Source organism: Miscanthus floridulus, chromosome 8 (genome assembly GCF_019320115.1).
Source record: "Miscanthus floridulus cultivar M001 chromosome 8, ASM1932011v1, whole genome shotgun sequence".
In the NCBI taxonomy this organism is placed as follows: Eukaryota; Viridiplantae; Streptophyta; class Magnoliopsida; order Poales; family Poaceae; genus Miscanthus; species Miscanthus floridulus.
Window position 1 is genome coordinate 91984767 of NC_089587.1, and position 25888 is coordinate 92010654.

The 25888-nt window shown below is 45.5% G+C and overlaps 2 protein-coding genes and 1 pseudogene across 2 annotated transcripts; 1 reads left to right on the forward strand and 2 right to left on the reverse strand.

Annotated features, from left to right (window-relative positions):
* Positions 1-586: 586 nt before the first annotated feature.
* LOC136469580 (uncharacterized mitochondrial protein AtMg00810-like) lies at positions 587-1036 on the reverse strand. The gene has a single exon (XM_066467715.1). It carries the CDS (start codon positions 1034-1036, stop codon positions 587-589), a length of 450 nt encoding a protein of 149 aa, XP_066323812.1.
* A 1577-nt stretch (positions 1037-2613) lies between these two features.
* Positions 2614-3800, reverse strand: LOC136469581 (uncharacterized). The gene is made up of 2 exons (XM_066467716.1): positions 3328-3800; positions 2614-2911 (listed from the first exon to the last, which is right to left on the reverse strand). The coding sequence occupies exons 1-2, from the start codon at positions 3798-3800 to the stop codon at positions 2614-2616; spliced, it is 771 nt and encodes a 256-aa protein (XP_066323813.1).
* A 5863-nt stretch (positions 3801-9663) lies between these two features.
* Positions 9664-25250, forward strand: LOC136469583 (cytochrome P450 CYP99A1-like; annotated as a pseudogene).
* The last annotated feature ends 638 nt before the right edge of the window (positions 25251-25888 follow it).

Consider the following 25888-nt stretch of genomic DNA (forward strand, 5'->3'; position numbering starts at 1 on the left):
ACCTGCAGCGGCTACAGTATCACAGCAGGAGGTCTTTCGACACCGCCTTCCCTTACTGTGTTCACACAAGGTAACAGTAGATTATCAAATAATCTTCCCCTAATTCTACTGCTAACCCTTGTACCACCTCCATGCCGATCATCTCCTTCAGTTCTGTGAGTCGAAGACGTCCGAGCGGCTTGGTGAGGACGTCCGCGAGTTGCCGACCAGTTTCGACAAACTCGATGACGATCTGCCCTCCATCGACACAGTCCCTGAGGAAGTGGAACTTCACGTCAATGTGTTTACTCCGGTCATGCAGAACCAGATTCTTCGCGAGGGCGATGGCGGGCTGGTTGTCCACCATCAGTGCTGGTGGGTGAGTTTCCACGCCGGTCAGCTCGCCTAGCAGCTGGCGTAGCCACACAACTTGACACGCCGTTGTCGCCGCCGCTACGTACTCTGCCTCGCACATAGATAGCGCCACCACCTTCTGTTTCGGCAACAACCATGAAATTGGGGCCGATCCGAGGAAGACGAGCACGATAGAGGTGCTCCGTCGCCTGTCGATGTCTCCTGCCATGTCTACATCGCTGAACACAATGAGCTACAGCCTACCCCCTCTAGTCTTTGGGAAAATGATTCCATGATCTACCGTTCCCTTGACGTAGCGTAGTAGCCGCTTCACCGTAGCCCAGTGATCCTCTCTAGGATCCTCCATGAAGCGACTGATATAACCCACGGCGAACACAATGTTTAGCCTTATGTGGACTAGGTAGCGCAGATCATCGACAATGCTTTGGTAGAGTGTCGCATCCACCTTCGCCGCGGTGCTGGCCTTCGTCAGCTTTAGTCGCTCCTCAATCGGAGTCATGCATAGCTTACACTCAACCATGCCACTCTGCTCCAGTAGCTTAGAGGTATACACGCTCTGACCGAGCGTGAGTTCCTCCTTCCCCTGTCTCACCTCGATGCCGAGGTAGCAGGAGAGTACGCCGAGATCACTCATTCGAAAATGAGCCGCCATCTCATGCTTAAAGCTATTGATGTCCTCCATGCACGCGTCAGTGACGATTAAGTCATCCACATACACGCCAACGATGAGCTCCTCCTTCCCTCATCGTCGTGTGTAGAGTGCGTGCTTGGTTGTGCACCTCTGAAACCTAAGCTCGTCTAGCGTGGCGTCAAGCTTGGCGTTCCATGCTCGAGGGGCCTGCCGCAGCCCGTAGAGCGTCTTGCGCAGTCGGAGCGTCCTGTGCTCCTCTCCCTTGACGGCAAAACCTAGAGGTTGCCTGACGAAGACCGTCTTCGCTAGCTCGCCGTTGAGGAAGGCCGATTTAATGTCCAAGTGATGGACGTGCCAGTTCTTTGCTACTGCCAAAGCAAGTAGCAAACGGACCGACTCTATGCGCGCTACTAGTGCAAAGACCTCCTCGAAGTCTATACCCTCGCGCTGAACAAAGCCTCGGGCGATGAGGCGTGCCTTGTGCTTGATAATGGCGCCGAGCTCGTCCCGTTTGATCTTGTACACCCACTTTAGGCTGATCAAACGACATCCTAGAGGTAGATTGATGAGCTACCAAGTCTCGTTTTTCTCGATCGCCTTCATCTCCTCCAGCCTCTCTTGTCGCTAGTTTCTGTCCTGCTCGGCTAGCACAAACATGGGTGGTTCCTCTGCACTATTGAGCAATAGCTCTACGTCATTGAACAGCCGACCAGCCAGTCATGAGGGTCCTATGCCACCGACGATATCGTCCAGCCTGTGGAACCACACTTCCTCACCTTCGTGGAAGGCATCCACGAACTCAGTGATGTCATTTGGAGGTGAGGCGAACTCGATCAGCATTGATGGAGTTTCTTGTTCCGCCGGAGTGCTTGGCATAGCACCTTGAGTGCTCGGCACAATGGTTGCAGTGCTTGACACTACTTCTAGACAACTCGTTATAACTCTTGTAGTGTTCAGCCACACCGTAGGAGTGCTCAGCCTTAGTCTTGGAGTAGTTGGCACCACTGTAAGACATCTTGGCTCCACCACAGCAGTGCTCGGCACCCGTCCTGGAATGGTCACCACCACTACAGAACCTTCCGGCACCACTCCTGGCGTGCTTAGCATCCCTCTAGGAGTGCTTGGCACTATTCCTTGAGTGCTCGACATCCCTCCCGAAGTGCTCGGCACTACCCCAGGAGTTCCCGGCTCTACCGCTGGAGTGCTCTGTGCTCCTCCTGGAGTGCTCGGCACCTCTTCCCTAGCGTCTCCACCACCGTGGATGACCAATCGACGACGAAGGTGCTGGTGAAGCCACCAGCTTCCCCCCGTGCTCGGACTGCTCTAGTCCCAAGCCGCCTTCTCATCGAACACGACATCGCGCGAGACAAGCACCTTGTCTCCGCGTGGGTCGTAGAGCCGGTATGTCTTGGTACCCTTCGTGTAGCTCAGGAACACCATCGGTGTGCTCTTGACCTCTAGCTTAGTGAGGTTTGGCTTCGTCTTCCTGACATGGCTGATACAGCCGAATATCTGGAGGAAGGACACGCTCGGCTTATGCCCATACCAAGCTTCAAACGGTGTCTTGCCCATCGGGCTTTGGTCAGAGTGCGGTTGAGGATGAACACCGCTGTGGTCACCGCCTCCCCCTAGAACCTTGCTGGCATACCTTTGGCCATCATCATGGATCGGACCATGCCAACCACTGTCTGGTTCCATTGCTCCACCATGCCATTCTGTTGTGGCGAGTACGGCGTGGTGTGGTGTCGCTCCACACCCTGATTCACGCAGTACGTAGCAAATTCCATCGAAGTGAATTCGCCGCCGCGATCAGTTCTTAGCACGCGGAGCTTCTTGTCGCTCTCGGCCTCCGCACGCATCTTGAACTTCTTGATCATCGCCGCCGCTTCGTCTTTGCTCATAAGGAGTTGCAGCCACATATAGTGACTGCAATCATCCATGAGCAGGAGGAAATACCGTCGACCACTGTTTGTAGTTGGTGTGATCGGCCCATAGAGGTTGCCGTGGACGAGCTCGAGAGCGTCCTTCGCGCGATACTTGGCCACCTTTGGAAAAGGTAGCCTCCTCTACTTCCCGGCTAGGCAGCTATCACACAGCTCGCCTCCGTGCTTGATGTGGGGTAGCCCTCGGGCCATCTTCTTCAACCAACCAAGCGCGTCAAAGCTGAGATGTCTGAATCGAGCATGCCATGTCCATAGTTCCTCGGAGTGCCTTACCGCCAGGCACATCGGCTGCTCTACCTTTAGGACGAGCAGGTACAACCGGTTCAAGGACCTCTTCACCTTCGCGAGAAGTCGCTGCTTCCGGTCCCTGATCATAAGGACTCCGTCCTTGATTAGTACCTCGCAACTGCACTCATCCAGCTGACCAATGCTGATGATGTTGGAACGTAGCCACGGTGCTCCCCGTTCTGGCACCTAAAGATGATGGTGTCGTGCCCTTGGATAGCCACCCTTGAACCGTCACCAAACTTCACCGTACCGATAACATCGTCGTCGGGCTCCGAGAAGGATGCCTTGGAGCCCGTCATGTGGTTGCTGGCACCAGAGTCCAAATACCACCGCTGCTCCTGGTCGGCGGCCACACGTCCAAGGTAGACTTGGGCGCGTGGTTCATCGAGCCTGACGATCTTTAGGGCCTTCCCAGGCCCTTCCACCGTCGTCGCCTCTTCCCTCTCCTCGGCCTCGATGTCGTGTAGTGCACAGAACATCGCTATCAGGATAGTGGCCTCATCCTCATTATTGGCTTGCGCCAAATGAGCCTCAGCCTTTTTCTCCTGCTTGCGATTTGGGCACTCCTGTGCCCAATGGCCCATCTTCCCGCAGCGTCGATAGGCATTGGGGTCGACCTACTTCTTCTTCTCTGAAGAAGCCCTGCCGTGGAGCTTGGCATCGCCACCACGGCTGGAGGAGGCTGTCTTCCCGGAGTTTCTCCGAGCAGCCCACTCCTCTTCCGTTGGTAGGAGTTCCCGTTGTCCTTCGTTGCTGTTGCCTGCTCCAGGCGCTCGTCCACCGCCCGCAGACGGCCTGTCACATCCTCAATGGTGAGGGAGGACAAGTCCATCATCGTCTCTATAGAGAGAGCGATCTGGATGTACTTTGCCGGCACGCAGTGGAGGCACTTGGAGACCACCTCCTCTTCATCGATGGTGACACCGTGGCTCTCCAGCTTGCTGATGAGCGTCTGCAGGTAGAGGGAGAAGTCCTCCACCATTTCACCATCTTTGAACTTGAGGTTGGCGTACTCCTGCTTCAGAAGCTGGGCCGTCGCCTTCATAACGTGGTCAGAACCGACACGCATCACCGCAATAGCCTCCCATGCCTCCTTAGCCGAGCTCTTCGTCCCCAACGGCTCCCCGTACTCCGCTGATACAGCAGCGAGGATAGCCTCCAACGCTGACATATCATCCTCTTCATTGTCGGGCCTTTGTCAACAACATTTTAGAGCCATCGGGCTCTGAGCTTGACCTTCATGGTCACCGACCACTCTCCATAGTTGGTGTGAGTCAGCGTCGACCAACTGGTGCCGCTGACCTCCAACACCGTACGAACAACGACCTCCGATCATGGCTGGGCAGCCACAGCAGTGCCACTGCTGTCGCCCATCTCCGAACTACCTGTCATCGCCAGCGGTTAGTCTGATAATAACGTTTGTACGGCTCCGATACCACTTGTTGGCCCACAGGATCACCGGCTCAGGTGAGTGAACCACTCACTAGTCTTGTCGAGCACCCGCTAGTGTTGCCGAGCACCCACTAGTCGTGCCGTCCACGAACAAGCGTTATCCGTCCCCACACACTATGGCTAGAGCTAGAAGAAGAAGGGAGAACAGAGCATGCACACACAGTACAAGACACCAGCGTTGGCCGAAGCCCTGTCTGGGAGATGGCAAGTCTGAACTCTCTTTAGTGAGTTGCCGTAGTAGTCTATTTATACAACTCTATACATCTAGTCCCAGTACAGCTGTCTTGCTGTAACAGTAACTAGATAACATACAGGGCTGACTCTGCGCCGGCCTCTGCATGTGACTACAGTGTTGTAGGTGAGCCGTGCGGCGCCTACACTTACAGCGGCTACAGTATCATAGCAGAGGACCTTTCGACACCGTCTTTCTTTACTGTGTTCACACAAGATAAGAGTAGATTATCTAACATCCTGTTCCCACGTTCTCTGTTCCAGGAACCTCCACGTTCCGAGAATAGAAACGTTTTCTTTCCCACGTTATAAAATAATACCTTAAGTCCTGTTTCCGTTCCGAGAATGAGAATGGGTACGGGGACATGGCTGCTAACATTAGTCCTTGACGCCAATAAACCCCAGTGTTAGACCAACGTAGACCAAGGGGTTAGCTAGCGGTGTCAGCCAAGATGCAGCACATGACGCGCGCTCCCCTGCTGGAGCTGAGGCCCTTCTACCGGAGCCTCAAATCCTGACTTTGCCTCTCGTATGTCAAAACGGCTCCTGCTCTCTTATTTCGCAGCAGAAGGGCCCCTCTGGTCGCAGGGCAGGCATGTGATGCGCGCAACACGTATGCTTCACGGAAATGGAATCATGGTGTTTGTTTTAAAATCCCGTTATCCGACTTATATCATTAATAAGAAAGAAGAGCAGTTGCAGCTTTTTGTTACATGCGCGGGTAGCGCAGCCTATCGCAATAGCACTGCGTAGGCGAGGCATCATCGCCTGTGCCACCGCGCTCGCACCGGAGGAGAGAGCATTCGAGAGAGGAAGGGATAAGGGAGAGAGAGAGAACACCAACATTTATTATGTAGGATGGTTTCTGTAGATGATTTTTTTTTTGTGAGGTGGTCACCATGGAAACGTAGTTTCGAGCACTCGGACTGCCCTTAGAAGTGGAGGGTCTTGATCTGCGTGAACCGCTCACCAAGCTGCCAGCTTTGACCATGCTCAAAACTCTTTCTGTCCAAAATTATTAGTTATTTAGTTTCGTCTCAATTCGAGGATTTCTAACTTTGACCATGCTTACAGATAAATTTGTTATTTTTCATAATACTAAAGAATACACTATCATTTAACGATAGATTTTAATGAAACATTTGATATTGTATTTTCTGATATTTTTCCATATATTTTATTAAAGTTATACAAGTTTGATGTAGAACACTAAAGTGAATTTGAGACTGAGGGAGTCGTTTTTAATTTGCTTTGGGTGTAAGGGCTTCACCAACGCAGGAGAACAAGACTAGGCTTTAGAAGCTTTTTCTGCTCCACCTAGACATAGGTTAGCTAGGACTACTACTCCACTCCAAGGCCTTGTTTAGTTGGCAAATTTTTTTGAAAAATAGTACTGTAACACTTTTGTTGTTATTTGACAATTAGTGTCCAATCATAGTCTAATTAGACTTAAAAGATTCGTCTCGTAAATTTCGTCTAAACTGTGTAATTAATTTTATTTTTTTATTTATATTTAATGCTTCATGCATGCGTCTAAAGATTCGATGTGACGAAAAATCTTAAAAAATTTTGCAAAATTTTTGAAACTAAACAAGCACCGCACGTACCAAAGTCTAAAAAAACTGACACCATTTTTATCTCACTCTCTCTTGTTGACGTCTGTCTCTCTCCTGAGGTAATACGAGCATCTGTAAGTCACACCAACACCTTTAGGGCGTCCTCGATCACAATTTACAAATAGCTAGGTAGGTGAGATTTAGAAATAATAAAAAATAAACACTTTAGTGTAGAGTTACGTGAGCTGTGAGAAAGTTATTTCTAAAAGATCGTTATAGACTAACTATTTAGAAGTCGTTGTCTACACGATCTCTTCTGAATAGTCAATAAAATTATTGCTAGACTAACTATTTGGAACCATTGAAGTCTGCCTTGGAGCACCTAAATTTTGCACATGCTGGCAACCCAGCCTGGTTGGCCTGACAAAGCCACCAGTGAAGCCACTGCGTTAGGTCTAATTAATCCATAATTAACGCTTGTGATGTCATATGTTAATCATAAATTAATTAGGTTTAATATATTCGTCATGCGAATTAGCCCTAGGTTTATGTAATTAGTTTTATAATTAATTTATGTTTAGTTTTCCTAATTACATCGAAACATCGGACGGCTAAACTTTAGCCCTTGCAATCAAGGCCCCTGTGGAGCTGCCCGCCATTTCGTGCAGCGCCCGCGCCGTTCCCGCGCACACGCGCCCACTGCCGACAGGCGCTGCAGCACCGGCCCCCACCTGCACCGAGCCACGCGCCAGTTTACGAAAACCAGCAGCCCAGCCCGGGCCCACTGCCCTTTCTCCCTTCCCACTGAAGGCTGGGCCCCCACCTGTCCCAGCCTGGCTGACCGCGGCCACACCCCGTTTCATGCACCTGCGCAGCAAATCAGGCCTCGCCAAATTCCCAAAAAGTGCTACAGTACCTATCATATTAAATATTTACGGTCCATGCATAGAGCATTAAATGTAGACGAAAAAAAACTAATTACACAGTTTGGTGGGAAATTGCGAGACGAACGTTTTGAGTCTAATTAGTCCATGATTGAACACTAATTGCCAAATAAAAACGAAAGTACTACCGTAGCCCCAAATTCGAACTTCCGCAGACTAAACGCGCGCTCACAGGACCGCAGCCGCGATTCGCGATCCCGCTGCTCCCAGGAGGCTCATCGCGCGGCATGGAGGAAGTCGATCCGCTCATCCTGCGTGTGGCGTTCGGTTTCCTCGAAAACAGGAAATCGATCGATTTAAAAAAAAATTAGGAACCAAGTATTTCGGTTCTCGGTCATTTCGGTTCGGTTCTAGTTCTAATCGAACGAACCGAATTTTTTTCAGAAGACCTCAAGATAATAATAAATATACTTGTTCTAAGACAAATTTATGCAACACTATATTCATTTTTAATAATAATATATAAGAAAACAATAGCAATATAGTAACACAAGTTCAAATATAAAACACTACACATAAACCAAATATAATCCTACAAAATACAAGTAAGTGAAGTATAATTCATGTAATTTGGTTCTTTCGGTTAATTCGGCTAACCGAGAGTAGGAACCGAATTTTCTTTTGTTATTTCGGTTCCTCAATATCAGGAACCGAAATTTTTTTGTTCCGGTTCTTTCGGTTTCGGTTCTCGGTTAAATTTGCCCACGGCTACTGCCAAGGCGTCGGGTCCTCGCAGGGAAGAGGCGGCAGCGCAGTTCGTCCTCGCAAGGCATGGGGTCCTCGCGGGGAAGGTTGCGCGGCGGTCGGTGGGCACGGCTTACTCATTCCCCGTGACGCCTCGGGGAAGGGGTGCGGCGGCCGTTGCCGGCGCTGGCATCAGCGTCCGCATCGGAGTCGAGGTTGGGGATCGGGAGGGCAAGGCTCGGCGGCGGTGGCTGTTGCAGGCCACACTCGCCTCGCTGTCGGAGCCGCGCGGTACCTCCTGCTTCTCCTACGTGCGCGTTGGGCATGTCGCGGCCACCACCGGGAAGTCATACACGGGGAAAACGGCAGCGCGAGCGAAAGAAGGCGAGCGCGCGGGGAAGAAACAGAGGAAACTGTCCTTTGGGGGCTTGGCCTATAGCCCCCACGTACCTAAATTTCAGGGTCCAAATGGGATCCTGCTAAGCACATTTTTTCTTTCGTCTGAACCCTCATATTTTGGTACGTGGGCTAAAGCAGAGACTCTACTAGAGTTGCTCTTATGATAAAGCGGGCCCTGCAGCGCCTTGTGGCCAGCAATCGTTGGATCCTTGATCCATCACGCGGATGGCTGATGTGGACGTGTCACATGGTTTCAATAAAAACGAAAGTATTTCCTATTTTAACTTTCAGAACTTGGAAAATAATTATCCAAAGTTGTTTAGCTACTACATAGTTCAAAAATAAGTTTTTGACAAGATTAATTCCAATTCCATCTCACAACAGAAAAAGGCAGGTTTTGTCCTCCATTCTCTTTCTCTTTTGTAGATTATCTCTAGTCAGCACCTGGAATTTCGAAGTCCCAAACTGCTGAACTATGAATAGGAAAAATGCCTCTTAAGTTAATGACATTTTACAAAGATTGGGAGGAGTAAATCTCACTTTAGCAAAATTGCCAAATTAAGGAATCCGGCCTCCTCGTCAGTTAAATAGTATAGAAGCTAATTGTTCCACCTCCAGCTAGAGGTCAATAAATTTCCATGTACAGTTCTCCTCAACGTGCATTTGTCTCCGTAAGAGTTTCCCTATTTCCAAGACTCCCTAATGTTGAAAACTGTGTAAACAAGTTTTATCACCATAAAACTCATTTCATGCCATAAAACTATTTTCATCTCTCTTTATTTAAACTATGCCATATCAGCTTATTTAATGCGCATGAAACTTCCATCGAGATTGGTGGCCTTATCATCCCAGAGATCAGCCACACTATACTAGACTTCTCACTATGAAAAGGTTCCAAAACTGGATCGCTAGACTCAATGTACCTAACCAATTGTCTCCTCAGAGTCTCACTTTTATGTCGTTTTCTATTTTCCATCTAAAACCCATCTCCGCGGCAATACTAAGAAAAAAAAGATGAGTCGTTCTCGTTCATGTGCGAGCAATACTATTCAAGTATTTATGAAGCCGATGGGTCAGACTGAGACACATATACTGCGTCGAAGTGGCCAAGCTTAGAAAACGCCATTATATGTGTGTCTGTTCTTCACCAAAAAAACAGGAAACCAAAGTAAGCCATGTACATGGAGCTAAACGCAGTTACCCTCCTCTTCCTCGCTCTCGTTACAGCGGTGATCCTCGTGTTGTGTTCACTTAAACCTTCACCAGGTTCCAAGAAGCAGCAGCCTCCAGGTCCATGGAGTCTCCCGTTGATCGGGAATCTCCTCGACCTCGTCACGTCGCAGCCGCATGTCGCGGTACGTGACCTGGCCAGGAAGCACGGCCCGGTCATGTATCTGCGGTTGGGTCAGGTCGACGCCGTCGTGATCTCCTCGCCCGCGGCGGCGCAGGAGGTGCTCCGGGACAATGACCTCACCTTCGCATCCCGGCCGAACTTGCTCGCGGCGGAGATCATCCTCTACGGATACATGGACGTCGGCATCGCGCCGTACGGTGCGTACTGGAGGACGCTGCGCAAGCTCTGCACGTCCAAGCTCCTCAGCGCGCACAGGGTGCGGCAGCTCGCGCCTGTCCGGGACAGCGAGCACTACCGGATACAGACGATTTGCCGAGTGCTAGGGATACTCGGCGAAGTTCCAAAAACACTCGGTAAAAAATGTTTAACGAGTGTGACACTCAGCAAATAACACTTGGCAAACTTGTTAACCGCAAACGCTAATTTGCCGAGTGTTTTGTGTCGGGCACTCGACAAAGAAGTTGCCGAGTGCAAAAAAAAAAAACACTCGGCAAACTTTTTTTTTCAAAAAAAAGGCACGCCGACACCACTACCGCACCACCAGCACCGCCACCACCATCCACACCGCCGCCACCACGCCGGGGAAGAAGGGAGGGCCCCACCACGCCGCACCACCACCACGTCGCACCCCCATCGCACGGGATCACTGCCGCCACGCCGCCGGGGAAGGAGGGGGCGCCGGATCCGCGCCGCCACGCCGCCGGGGAAGGAGGGAAGGAGCATCCGCGCCAGATCCGCGCCGCCACGCCGCCACGCCGCTGGGGAAGGAGGGGGCGCCGGATCCGTGCCGCCATGCCACCGGGGAAGGAGGGAAGGAGCTGGATCTGGCGAGGGGGCGCTGGGAGAGGGAGAGGGCAGGGCGCCGCCGCGCCGGAAGAGGGAGGGGGCAGGGCGCCGCCGCGCCAGGAGGGAGGGCCGCGCCGGGGGGAGGGCGCCACCACGCACGGAGAGAGGGAGGCGGGGCGCGCGGCATATTTGGGGGCGGGACGCGCGACGGATTTGGGGGCGGGGGGCGCGGCGGATTTGGAGGGCGCGCGCCGGATTTGGAGGAAGGGCGCGTGGCGGATTTATAGTAAAATTGTTTGCCGATTGTTCTGGATCCGAGCACTCGGCAAACTTTTTTTTCCCTTTTTTTCTTCTCCTTCGTTTTCAGAAAAAAAAAATATTTATTCGCCGAGTGTTTTTTTTTTGACACTCGGCAAACATTCTCTTTGCCGAATGTTTTTTTTTACACTTGGTAAACCCTATATTTGCCGAGTGTTTTTTTTTTTTTGCCGAATGTTTTTAGCGTAGCACTTGGCAAAGAACTTGTTCACCGAGTGCTCGAGAAAATGCACTCGACCAACATAAAAACACTCGGTAAATTTGAGGATTCCGATAGTGAAGACCCTTTCCTTGGTTAGGGAGATCGGCTCCGCCAGCCGACGCCGCGAGCCCGTCAATCTCGGAAGGCTGGTATTGTCGTGCTCCGTCGCGATCACCGGAAAGGCCGTGTTCGGCCGGCTGTGCGGCGCTGGCGAGCTCATGGTGGTCGCTGACGTGGCGGTGAAGTATAGCAGCGGGTTCTGTGCGGGGGACCTCTTTCCGTCTCTGTGGTTTGTAGACGTCGTTACTGGGTTGACGCGCCGGCTGTGGCGAGCACGACGGCAACTGGACGCCATATTTGACAAGATCATCGCTGAGTGTGAGGCACGGCGGCAAGCGGAGACGGAGACGGCGACGGCGAACGGACATGACGACCTCAGATTTCTGGGTGTCATGCTTAGGATAAGAGACGAGGAGCCAGAGACCGCCATCAGCACGACAAGTATCAAAGCCGTCTTATTTGTAAGTGTGCTGAAAATCTGAAATGCATGCATGCAAGGCTTGTAGTGATGGAACCATGCATATGTCTTTCTTCAGCCTGTTCGCTTGTTGGTTTCAGTCAGCCCAAACCAGCCAGCTAATAGTGTTTTCCTCTCACAACAAACCAGCATCAGTCAGTCCAAACCAGCTCAGAAATCGACCAGCGAACAGACCGCTTGTACATATAATCCATTATCCATCCGTGCTCACCGATCGTTTCAGAACATTTTCGGCGGAGGGACAGAGACGACGTCGTCAACCGCGGAGTGGATCATGTCGGAGCTCATGAGGACACCTGAGGCGATGGCCAGGGCACAAGCCGAGGTCCGCGGAGCACTAGACGGCAAGAGCCTGCAAGACCACGAGGGGCAGATCAGCAAGCTCAGCTACACAAGGATGGCGATCAAGGAGGGTCTGAGGTTGTACCCGGTGTTGCCGCTCCTCCTTCCTCGTCAACGCGTGGGCGCTAGCGAGGAGCCCCGAGCACTGGCAGGACCCGAACGAGTCCAGGTCGGAGCGGTTTGACATGAGCAGCGCCAGTGCGGCAGCAGACTACGTCGGCTCGCAGTTGGAGTACATCCCGTTCGGCAGCGGCAGGAGGATGTGTCCAGGGAATACCTTTGGTCTCGCCGTGCTTGAGCTCCTTGTTGTGCAGCTTCTCTACTCACTACGTCAGATTTGCACAACACTGCTGTCATCATCATTGTCAAATTTATGAGAACCGATAGTGATATACCTTCATTGTCGGTTATGAGCTTGAAAAGAAAAAAAAATGATTGGAGCTGGGCTAAAAGCGGCAGTGAAGCACCACATCACTGTCGGTTTGTGACTTGAACTGGTAGTGTTTTGGCGGCCACTCATCACTGCCGGTTTAAGCCAAGAGCCGACAGTGATTGGGCTATATCGCTATCGGTTCTAGCCAAGAACCGACGGTGATAAGGTGCGTGTTTGGACCCTTCCCTCCATTGTTGCGGCTGCTCTTCACCATGAAGCTAGTGCTTGGATTTTGAAGGATGGCTTGACCTTTTTGCTTTAAGGTTAGTAACAAACATCAACTCCTTTGATTTTGTTGCTTAAGTAGCTTCGTTTTGATGGCTATATTGCTTGATTCTCATTCTAATTTTTTCTTCATTCTAGAGAGCACTTTTTCAATTGGACATTTGTGCAAGACTCAAATTATGGTAAATCCATCATCCAAAAGGTTGGTGTCTATGAACACATTTAAATTCCTAGCTAATTATTCCATGGTGGTCAAGATCATCATTGTTAGTATGTGATGCTATAATTAGTTCTTAGAAGTAGAGTAGAATAGTTGTTCTTTAATATTGTGCAATAATTATTTTTTACTATGATTTTCAATTTATGGGACCGGGGCTATCAATTTCAATTTTCCAATAATTAGTGTACAATAAGGTTTTCCAAAAATAGTACTTTTGAGCTACAATTGTTGTTCATGAAGCTCGATTTCTTATTAATTCTTAGTAATTACTATCTCAGTATTTTTTATGCAGAGATGGATCGAGAGTGGATGTATCTGTCCCGAACGGACAAGCGGTACATGTATGACGTCAGCCAGTTTATCACCGATGTCAAAGCCCATGCTGGGAATACGAACCCTGTCTTCTGTCCATGCAAAGATTGCAAGAATCATAGGAACTTTCATCAAATTGAGTCTATACGATCGCACTTGATTACCAGGAGTTCATGCCAAACTATAAGATATGGACTATGCATGGCGAGGTTGGTGTGAATGTTCTGCAGGAAAACGATGATGATGTGGATATGCCTGACGTAGCCATCCACGATGCTGACGAGGAGTCCGGTGTCAACACTGAACCTATGGCCATAGTTAATAATGTGTTTAGGAACACGCTAGCTGACGACACCAAGAATAATGATAGCATTTCTCAGCTACTACGTAATATAGAGACCGGATGTCTTAGTGAAAGACAACTGAGAAAGCTAGAGAAAATGAGACAAGATGATAAAACACCATTGTATAAGAATTGTCCAATGAGCAAACTGGAAGCCGACATCATGCTGTTAGAGTTCACATAGATAAACGAATTGAGCGATAAAGACTTCAATTAGTTGTTAGGTATAATAAGAAAAATGCTCCTAGAAAAAACGAGTTGCTAGAAAAGACATACTTGGCCAAGCAAATGATCTGTCCCATCAGCCTCGAGCTTAAAAAAATCCACGCTTGTTCCAAAGATTGCATATTGTAGCGTGGAGAAAAATATAAAAACTTGGACAAGTGTCCCAAGTGTAAAGCTCCACGGTACAAAGAAGGGCCGTCAGATGAGGGTACCAAGACCAGAAGAGGTCCCGTAAAGGTCGTTTGGTATTTTTCTATAGCTCCCCAAGTGCATAGGCTGTTTATATGTGCAAAATCAGCCAAGCTATTGCGCTGGCATGGCGAAGAGCGTAAGAAAGATACAATGATGAGGCACTCCGCCGATGGGCATGACTAGAGGACTGTCAATACTATGTTCTATAAAGACATCGGTGGAGAGGTAAGGTACCTTTGGTTTATTTTAAGCACAGATGGGATGAATCCTTTCGACCAGGTTAGAAGCAATCATAGCACCTGGCTAGTGACGCTCTGTATATACAACCTTCCACCTTGGGTCTGTATGAAGCGGTCGTACATCCAGATGCCACTACTAATCCAAGAGCCAAGACAACCTGGGAATGACATTGATGTATTTCTAGAACTAGTGATCGATGAACTAGTGAAGATGTTTGAAAAGGGTGTTCCGGATGTTTGGGATGAGTACAAAAAGGAATATGTCACAATCAAGGGAGTACTTATCGCTACAATCACCGACCTGCCAGATTAAGGTTTGTTGTTAGGAGAGAAGATAAAAGGCTATACTAGATGAGTCGAGTGCTTGGATGATACTGATACGATAAATCTACCAAATAACTTAAAGATAGTTTATATGGGACACCGTAGGTTCCTACCTAAGGATCACCCTTACCGCAAGAATAGAAAAGATTTCAACGGTACTATTGAAAAATACTTAGCTCTAAAATATTGTGACGGGCCTATGATACTTCGAGAACTCAATAAACTGGAGGTTGTCCTTAGGAAGGAGGACAATGCAGTAGCAGCGCATGATGGGAGCGTTTGGAAGGAAAATTTGGTTTTCTGGAAACTACCTTACTGGCCATTTCTGAGTGTACGCCACTGTCTTGATCCCATGCACATCACTAAAAATGTGTGCACTAACACTTTTAACACCTTGATGGACACCGGGGGGACATCGAAGGATTCACTAGTCACACGCTTGGACATGCAACACTTGGGAATCAGGAAGGAGCTGCATCCTGTGGAGCTAGAGAATGCCAGTTCGAACTTCCGGTTGCATCGTGGACATTGAAGAAGGAAGAAAAGCGTGCGCTTATTTCTTTTTTCAATGAACTCAATGTCCCAACGGGCTACTGTGTGAACCCGAAGAGACCAGTGAACATGAGAGAACTCAAGTTCAACTATAGCCCTATGAAGACCCATGACTGTCATGTCTTTATGGCTCAGCTACTCCCTGTTGCCCTACGTGGTATCCTCCGCCCAAAGGTCCATGCCCCAATCATAAAGCTTTGCTCGTTCTTCAACGCGATCTTAAAAAAGGTCATTGATGTGTCCACGCTAGAGCAGCTGCAGCGAGACATAGCTAAAACTCTCGTTAGGCTTGAGATGCATTTTCCGCTGACTTACTTTGATATCTCATTGCATCTGCTTATTCATCTTGTTGACTAAATTAGAGTCCTTGGCCCAATGTATCTATATCAGATGTTCCCTTTCGAAAGATTGATAAAAGTTTTCAGTAGGTATGTTAGGAACAGATTCAAGCCAGAAGGGGGCATGGTTGAAGGATGGTCAACGGAGGAGGCCATTGAGTTCTACATATATTATCTGGACATCAAAAGGGTCGAAGTTCTAGAATCTCATCACGAGGGAAGACTACGTGGCAAAGGAACGACCGGGGAGAAATCTGTTATAGTAGATGACCCTATTTATTTTAGATAGGCACAGTTCGCTGTTCTCCAGCAAGCCAAGGGTGTGATGCCATACATTGATGAGCATAGGCAATCGCTGCAAACTCTGTATCTGAGCAGGTCACAGGCTTGGCTAGATAAAAAATATAAGGAGGAATTTGTCAGCTGGTTGCGACGTCGTTTGCTTGAAATAAAGTTGGGTAATCAACTTAATGCCTTAGCCAAGGGGCCTTCGAGTACATATCTTAAGTACCAAGGGTATGAGATCAATGGATTCACATTTTACATAAAAAAGCAAGATGGAAAGAGCACTTACCAAAATTATGGTGTTCGTTTTGATGCTCACGACAAAAACGATAATGTGCAGGCGATATAATATGGTTTCATAGAGGAGATATGGGAGCTAGCCTATGATCTGTTGAAGGCATCTCTTTTTCGCTGCCAGTGGGTCCAGCTTGAGAAAATCAACACTGACAGCGAAGGGTTCACTACCGTTGATCTCACTAAGGCCGTATACAGAGACGACCCCTTCGTCCTTGCAAGAGATGTTATACAAGTCTTCTATGTAAGGGACAACAAGACAAAAGGAAGGCTAAAAGTAGTCCTCGAAGGGAAAAAAAAAGATTGTCGGTGTCGAAGAAGTGACGGACGAAGAAGACTACATGGGCTATCAGGAAATGCATTTATTCAGGGCGAACGTACCCCTACCTATCCTTCAAAAGGGTGACGAACCTGCTTACGTATGAATTGATCACAATGATGCCCTCATTGTTGATGCACCTAAAGATAGTTAGATTATTGTTAACTATGTAAATATTATGCAGATGTTGTATTAGTAATTCACACTAAATATTTAATTTATATTTTATGCGCATCTGTACAATTTAATTATTGACTATATAATCAAATATTAAGATGATGTTCATGAACACTATTATTTGATCATTATAGACCATTAATTAATTATCATAGAATTAAATAATCAAGACACAAATTTTTATGTTATTTTAGAATATAAACTAACTGCATTATTTCTATTAATAAATAAATAAATAAAAGCAAACTAACCGAACTCCCTATCCTAGCTCAACGGTTAAGGCTGCGCACTCTGTACTCTGAGACCCGCGCTCGAATCCTAGATGGGCCAAACTTTTTTGATTTTATATCTATTATTTAGTAGTGCATTACGATGGGATAAAAAAAATAAAACCATTCTAACCGAACTCCTTATCCTAACTCAGCGGTTAAGGCCGCGCACTCTCGACCCCACGACCCACGCTCGAATCTCAGGTGAGCCAAACTTTTTTATATTTTTTATAAAAAGACTACGATGGTAGGCTCCAATTATATTATTTACTAAAAGATGATGGCAGGGCCCTTCACTACCGGTTTTAGTTTTAAAACCGGCAGTAATAGCTTCTATCACAGTCGGTTGCTCAAACCGACACAGAAGGTCCAATTCACTGTCGGTTTTTAAACTAAAACCGACAGTGATGTGTAGATTCTCCTCACATGCCAACAGTGCTCCCATGACCATAACAGTTGGAACACTGCTCCCACCTACCCCGACAACTTTAGTTTAGAAATAAAAATGTACCACGACTGCTAGCCCCTATAAAATGGCCCTCGGCCAAGAGCTAGTCTCTCCATGCATGTTGGTTTCAGTCAGGCCTTATCAGCCATGATACAATATTTTCCTCACAACAAACCACATATATCGTTATACATCGTAGTCCACCAAAATGGTGCACACATGTCTACCAAAATAGTGCACACATGAGGTACTAGAAGAATGCTACTGAAGATAGAGCAACACCAAAGATTAGAGAGCACCATCCACTATGGTGTGCTCTGGACTGTATGTCCAGAGAGACCTAGTGTGCTTTTGGCAATTTCCTGTTCTAGAGCAGCATTGGTTCATCGGTGCGGTGTCGAGCTGAATCCGATGTGCTCTGGACTATATCGAGAAAAAGGCCATGTATAGCAGAGGCATAGATTTATCGATGCCACCTTATCATCTCCAACCGGTATAGCTCGTAGACTACCTTGGTGCTGTTGTTTGACCCTAGTTGGCGCTACAAGAATGCTACTAAGGTGGTTAAATTATAATGTGTTGATACACATTGATGGTAACATTGACCAGTACGTAAATAGGTCTTTGTTATCGTATATGGAATTTTAGTGTAAGGTTTTTGTTAGTGTATATTTAACTTATTTCTAATTTTTTTGTAATTTTTTTATGTATTTCATTACTATCTAAATAAATATATCGTTGTTGTTAAAACTTTCCCACTGTAGTATCTAAATAAATATATCATTTACATATATGCACCTTCACTATCGGTTCTATTTAGAAATCGGTAGTGATAGTAACTTTCACTGTCGGTTCTATTTAAAAAACGACAGTGATGTCCATGCCCCCTATATAAAACAAACTGCCGGCAACATACATCTATCCTATCCACCCATGAACTCTCTCAGTCTCATTTCTCACGTTTTACTCTCACTTCTCAAGACATTCACTCTCTCTCTACGTGATTTGGTCATGGCTCCTACATTTTTCAATGGTATTGATATGTTGTCTTCTCCAATATTCTACCTATATTCATTTGATCTATATTTATATTCATGTTTCTTTGCGTTCTACATTTATATATATTCTTATTCCTTGCATTCGATCTATATTTAATTATGTTGCCACATTTTAATTGGAAGAATTTTTTATGCATATATTTTATGTTCATATTTTTTTTGCATTTTATCGATCAGGTGGTATGAACAACGGACCTCCCCCACCATAAGAACAAGGTTTCCACCCTGGCGATGAGCCATTCGCTCCAAATGTGGCCATTCCATGGTTCCCTGTTCTAGCTATTGTATGAAATATTTTTCAACATCTTTTATTTTTTGATGCTAACAAATATGTGTAATTAGTTTAATATTATTGTTGCATGCATATATGTCGCAGACTATATCCCCAATAGATTGGCTGCGAACAGTACTTAGCTGGTTCTTTATCTCGGACATCGTCGAGAACACGACATCTAATGTAAGTGGTCGGCTATGGACGTGTGAACTCAGTTTTTCTATTCCTGTGAGGGGTTTAAATCATCGGAACTATATCCATGGGATGGAAATACAGAGCCCGGACGTGATAAGCGCCCAATTAAGTGTTGTACGTATCTATTTAGAGGCACTTTGACGTATTTGCTATGATGTGCCTGATTTCTCGCACTTCAAGGCACTTGCTTTGAATGCTGGTGATATCCTCGTCCCGCAAGCAAGCGAATGGTTTGCGAGCTATAACCATGCGGATGTGGTAAAATGGTCACTTATACCTGAGTCGTGGTTATTTGTTGTTTATTATTATAATAACATTCTCTATTTTTTTCTCTACATGCACATTACGCTCTAGGACCTTACCTATGCTACATGTGGCTTGTGGGCACAAGGATTACTATGGAGCAACTCGGGTATGATTATGACTTCTACAATGAAAACATCGGCCAGCTCACTATAGAAGGATGCCAGTACTGCATAAGGATTACTAACAGGGGCAGTGGTCGTTCAATAGGTTACATCTATGGCCGACCATTCTTTCGGTATTGTAAGGCACGAGAGAGTGCACTCATACGGATATTGGACTTTATCGATACAAGCGGATACATAATCTGTGACATCAATTACCATATATGGCTACAGAGGCATGTTAGTGTGCGTGGTCCGATCGATCCCAGTAGTGATTTTGATAGTAATTAATGTTTATTTAGCTAGGTTTTTAAGGTAGTAGTTTAATTGGATTCTAATTTTAATGTGTACAACTTTATGTGTTTAATTATTGTCATGCATGTAATTCATGTAACATTTATTGGGCAACTAAAAATATACATTCTGGTATCATATTGGTCTCAAAATTATTCTCAGGCTTGCACGTGCCATGTGTGAAGAAAACATCAAGTTTGGGATTTTCTGGAGATGGTTTGCTACTTTCTGAGGTTTAATTGAATTTCCGCGCGACGACACCGATTAATTATAGATTGAACTGAGTCTATCCACGAAAAGATCTAGAATGGTGCCAAACTTTTACACAGTCTCTAATATGCCCTAGGGATAAGAATTTTGTGGAGGTGGATGAAAAAATCTATTTGGTCCAAGATGAAATTCACCCTCTTTTGTCTCATTCAGCACATAAAAAAATATAATAAATAAAAAAGCTGATCAGAAAAACCTAAGATCCTGTGTGGGGTCTTAATTTGGGTGTACATACTTGCCAAAAAAATTTCAAGCCATTTCGACATAGGCGGAGTATACATGCTTCACAGAGGTACATACGCCCTTTCATCGAACCATGACTATACACATAGGTTATCAAGGTTTTTGTGGTTCATACGTATTCCGGTGTCATATTGGTCTCAAACTTTTTCTTAGGCTTGCACGTGCCACGTGTGAAGGAAACACGTAGTTTGAGATTTTCTGAAGATGATTTGCTACTTTCTAAGGTTTAATTGAATTTCCGTGCGATGACACCGATTAATTATATGTTGAACTGAGTCTACCCATGAAAAGATCCGGAATGGTGTCAAACTTTTACACATGCTCTAATGTATCATAGGGATAAGAATTTTGTGAAGGTGGATGAAAAAATCTATTGGGTCCAAGATGAAATTCACCCTCTTTTGTCTCATTCAGCACACAGAAAAATATAATAAATAAAAAACTGATCAGAAAAACCTAAGATCCTGTGTGGGGTCTTAATTTAGGTGTACAAGCTTGCCAAAAAAAAATTCAAGCCATTTCAACATAAGAATACATATGCTTCTATTTATTCAGTATATAAAGGAAATTTTTTAATATATATAAATATCACTGTCGGTTTCAAAAAAACCGACATTGATGAGAATAAACCGACAGTGATACTGGTTATCACTATCGGTTTATTTTGAAAATCGACAGTGATATATAAAAAATTAAAACAATTATGCCAACCCTCGGGTTCGAGCGCGGGTCTCAGGCTGCAGAGTTCAGAGACTTAACCGCTGCGCTAGTATAGAATGTGTGCCAAGGGTTATTTACTTTTTCCTCTTGACCTTTGGGCCATTTAAAAAATTATAAAATAGAACAAAAAAATTTGGGCCGTTTGGGACACAAACACGGGTGTCGGAGGCTAAGTTGAGGGGTCTTAACCATTGCGCCAGTAGGAGGAGTTCAAAAGAAAACAAAAAATTATCCTACTTAACACCTAAGTTAACACCTAACTGCTACACAACATCACTACCAGTTTGGAGAATGATCTGACAGTGATGTACCCCATCACTATCGGTTTGCAAGCAAAACCGACAGTGAAGAGATATTTCCTAAAATAAATTAATAATTTATAAAACAGAACAAAAAAATTTGGGTTGCCTGGGACTCGAACACGGGTCTGAAGGGCTAAGTTCAGGGGTCTTAACCGTTGCGCCAGTAGGAGGAGTTTAAAAGAAAATGAAAACTTATCCTACTTAATACCTAACTTAACACCTAACTGCTACAGCACATCACTGCCAGTTTAGGGAGTGACCCGACAGTGATGTGCCCCATCACTGTCAGTTTACAAGCAGAACCGATAGTGATGAGCTACTGCTATAAAAGTGGCGCGGGTTGAAATTATCTCAATTCATTTCAACCCTGTGCCAACCCCTTCCCTCATGCCACCGGAGCACCACCCCGCGCCGGAGCACCGCCCCACGCCATCCATCGCCCCACGTCGGAGCACCACCCCATGCCGGAGCACCACCCCACGCCGTCCACCACCCCAAGCCAGAGCACCACGCCGTCCATGCCAAGCCAGAGCATCACGCCGTCCGAAGCACCGCCGAGGCCTTTAGGAGCACGTGGACAGCTGCTTTCCCACCCCACGGTGAGTGCGTGGCTCACTGCCCGCTATGTGTCTAATGAAATGTCCCACAGCTACTTACTTGAATCAGTTTGATCATGCAGTGTGTGCTGTCATACAGTTTGATCATGTAGCTGTAAATGCTAGAACCTAGGTTTGCCACACAGTGTGTGTTGTCTGTTTCTTTGTGTTTCTAGACGCATTGCTAGTAAGTAGTAAATTGTTACTTAGTAGCATGTTGCTCAGCTCTATTCATCAGTATACTGATAAGAACAAAAGCATAATTTTATTTTTGGTTATCAGGACAAATATAGCAGGGACTCGTAATACTTGACCAAAATTGCTCTCTGAACGTTAATGGTAGTTTGTTTTCAGAGTACTTGCATTTTCTCTGTGAAACAAACTTACGTTTTCTCCGTGAAACCATCTTGTGCATCATTGGAGCTTGGCCGGATACATAAGAGAAACCAATTGCTGGCCTCACCTTGTAGCTTGCAATTGCAACTGTGCTCCCATCAGGCGGATACTCAATGTTTTTGGAACTGTGCCACCGATGCTCAATGTTTTTGTATGTGGGGATGGAGTATATATACTTTAGACCTATATAACTAATATATGTCCAAACTTGTCATGGAATTCTTCATGCTATTAGCATAAAGATGCATAATTATTAACATATGTAAGATTACAAGTAATGCATAGTTATGTAGCCTTGTGCATTAAACTGAGAATATTTTCCAACAATCCTATCTTATTATGAGTTTTTCAATGTCACTTTCCTGGGATAGTATGAGATGCATATTTGCCCCTACCAACCATGTAAGTTTCAGATCAAAGTATCACTAATTTGGAAAGATGCTTACCTGCACTATACTTGTGAAAGAACCTCGCGCCGATGGTTGGGGGATTTATAGTGAGACTAAAGACTCTGAGACATCTCTAGGAGTATATCCAAAAGTCTTAAACTGGCTCTCTAAATCATCATTTGGTTTTTAACGAATAAAAAATATTCTTTATATCTTTCCTACATCTAACAACTATTACTAAGGCATATGAATAGTTGTTTTCCAAACACTCCTATCTATACAATGGTTGTGTGTTATTCGTAAATATATTAAATTTTATAAGAATACATCATATTTGAATGACAACCTAATTTACTTAAATGTATAGACAACCATGGCATGGTATGTAGTGCATGTTGGTCACATGCCTGTGATTTATCGAACCTAGAAAGATTGTTATGCTCAAGTCAATCGCTACCCTGGTAATTTGCATAAAAAATATAACATAGAAGTTGAAGCTTTGAGGGCCTACTATAGTCATCCGGCATACCTTGCAAACCATGAGCAATCGGCCTACTATGGTCCAATAAATGAAAACCATGGTCATCCGCTGGCACTGGAGATCGAAAAGAAGCCACCCGCCGGAGATGTGAAGATTAGAAGAAATGCTCCTTGGTCTTGAAAAAATGTCATACTTTTATTTATGGCTATGTCATTACTTTTCTTATTTGGATGTTGATGTAGGTTTTTGTTTCATAGAACAGTAGGTGGACTTTGTTGTATGTGATCAATCAAACAATGAATTTGTTCTAGGTGAACATATGCGTTTGCCATATGTTTTCCATTATCCTGAAGAAGAGAAGTTCGATGTCGAGTGGGAGTGCTTGTTCCAACTATACCAGAAATGCTCTCTCGATGTTCAAATGTTGACGCTGTGGACTATATAAGTACCCTACACTCATGATATTACAATTAACTACTCTCTCGAGACCTAAATTGTTAACTTTTGAGCACTTCCCATGATTTTTATGTAGGTGTATAGCAAAATTTTGCATTCTAAAAAGTAAATGGGATTACCTAGGCTTCTTGGATCCCTTGCGAGTCAATGAGAGGACATATCTAGGCCTCCATAGATGTGACGTGAAAGACCTAAAACAGAGATTGATTGCTGTTTTCGATGAATTCACGATGAAGAACAAAACCCACATACTTCTGGCCTACAACTGCGAGTATGTGTTCTCGGCTTTTAATTTTATTCTTCTTTTTTCGTTAAGATTATTCGATAATTAGGATTCTGTGATTCTACAACTATTTCATCTTCATTTGTGTTAATCTTGCCAAAAATCTGATCGAGGTGTGGGACTCAAAGAAAAAACTATTTCATCATCTCGATGCACTGGTGGCAGTGCTGAATTAGTAAGTGATCCTAATAACATATTATTTTCTAATCACACATACCGCTTTCTAATGTTTCTCCTTTTAATGTTGCTCAGTGTCCGAAGAAGACATATCGGTGGGAAGCTGGTCCCATTCAAGGTTGTCGAAATGGAGGGGAAATACCTATCACAGCCGGCGGAAAACAATGAATGCAGGTTATATGTAATGTGGGCAATGCTTCGCTGCATCGGCAGAAAATCAGAAAAAGCCGATAAGTTGGTGTGTATAATACCCATTTCATTTATGTCTGTTAATAATTCAATAAAAATGATTTACTGTTCCTCTTTGGATATCATGTTTTTTGAACGACAGCGCAAGAAATATAACCACGAAAGGCTGTTAGACATGGAGATCATCACACTGCAATCAGAGCTGGCAAAATTCATCTTAGCCAAGGTATTGGAAAAAGATGGAGTATTTTTCATTGCACAATTCATGAAGTACAAGGACCAGTATGGCCTAGAGTGGCTCGCCAGATTATTGTAAGAAGTCTGAGAAGCATGTGTGAAGTCCAAGAATATTTTTTTTTATTTTGAGGGATCGAGATGTGGATAAGAACATTTGAATTGTAACCGTAACATTTGTAATGTTTAATATTGATGTACATGTCGTCTACGTAGCGTATATAAAGCGAAACCCGATTCCACAAAAAAATATAATTTAAATTCAATTATAAAACAATAAATTGCGAACGTGACATCTCTGCCGGTTATCAGAAAACCGGTAGCGTTGTCGTAAACATCACTGTCGGTTAGCAATAAAACCGGCAGTGATGGCACTGCCGGCTCGAGCCACAAACCGGCAGCGTTGGCTTAGCCATCACTGCCGGTTCTTGTCACAAACCGGCAGTGATTCTTACTACAACTTTGCCGGTTGAAACATAAACCGACAGTGCTGTTGGAACTGAGCTCTACCGGGTGGTCTTATGAATCGGCAGTGTTGATGAAAAAGAACACTGCCAGCAGTGTTGATGGAAATGAACACTGCCGACAGTGATAGCTTACCCTCATCACTGTCGATATGGTTGTGCCGGTTCAAAATCCGACAGTAATGGAATATTTTAAACCGGTAGTGATGGAGTATTATAATGTAGTGACTGCTTCGACTGGAGCCTGCCCGATGGGATGCGTCCGGATGAGCTCGACATGGACACGGTGGTTGGTACGACGCTGAGGAGGAGAAACCACCTGCGTCTAGTGGCGTCACAATATATACAAGGACCTCCCCGTAGGAATTTGAAGGCCGCACACGTAAAGTTTTTCAGTATATGTTTGTACCAATGTTGGACTGATAATTTGTGTCTCGTACCGTCTCGCATCAGAAACTATAGTCAGATGTCTATCGTTTAGTCTGCTCATCTTGTTTGTACGATGATATCAGCTTCATGCTCTACTATATTTCGCCAATACTTACGGCATGTTTTGCACGGCTTCTTACAGCTTCGACTACTCCTACACCAGCAACTTTCACTAGCCTCCTCCGGTACCACAGCATGGAGCCGGAACCCAAATGAGCCTGACCAATTAAACAGGGCCTTGTTAAGAGGTTGGGAAAAAAATGTAATTGGTGCTTACAAAAAAAGATAAAAAGTTGCTCCTAAGCAAATTGGATTGAGAGAGAAAGTGGAGGGTGATAGGTAGGGAGGCGATAGAGAGAAAGTCAGTCGATCGCCAGAATGCTACCTTCTCGGCAAATAAAAAGGAGTCTACTCTCGTTCATTTGGAGAGGTGATCGCTGGTGTGGTTTCCGCGAGAATGTCCTCACAGGGTGTACAAAGTTTTCCGACGAAAAAAATTAGTAAGGACTTATTTAGATGCATGTGTATCTATTTCAATTCACATGTCTTGGAGTGGAATGTAATTTAGTTCAATTATAGTTCAATCCACTTCAATCTACGTGAATTGAGATGAATATATGCGCATCCAAACAAGACCTAATAATAGTTTTCAGGGAATAATCATAACCACATGCGATTCATGATGTGTGTCCATACGCGTATCCAATGCATGGAATTGGTGCATAAATTTAAAAGGGATGGTTAAAAACAAAAGGAAAATGCGGCGCAGCCTCCGAGCTTGCCAAGGAATGACATCTAGGTCTCTAGACTTCTA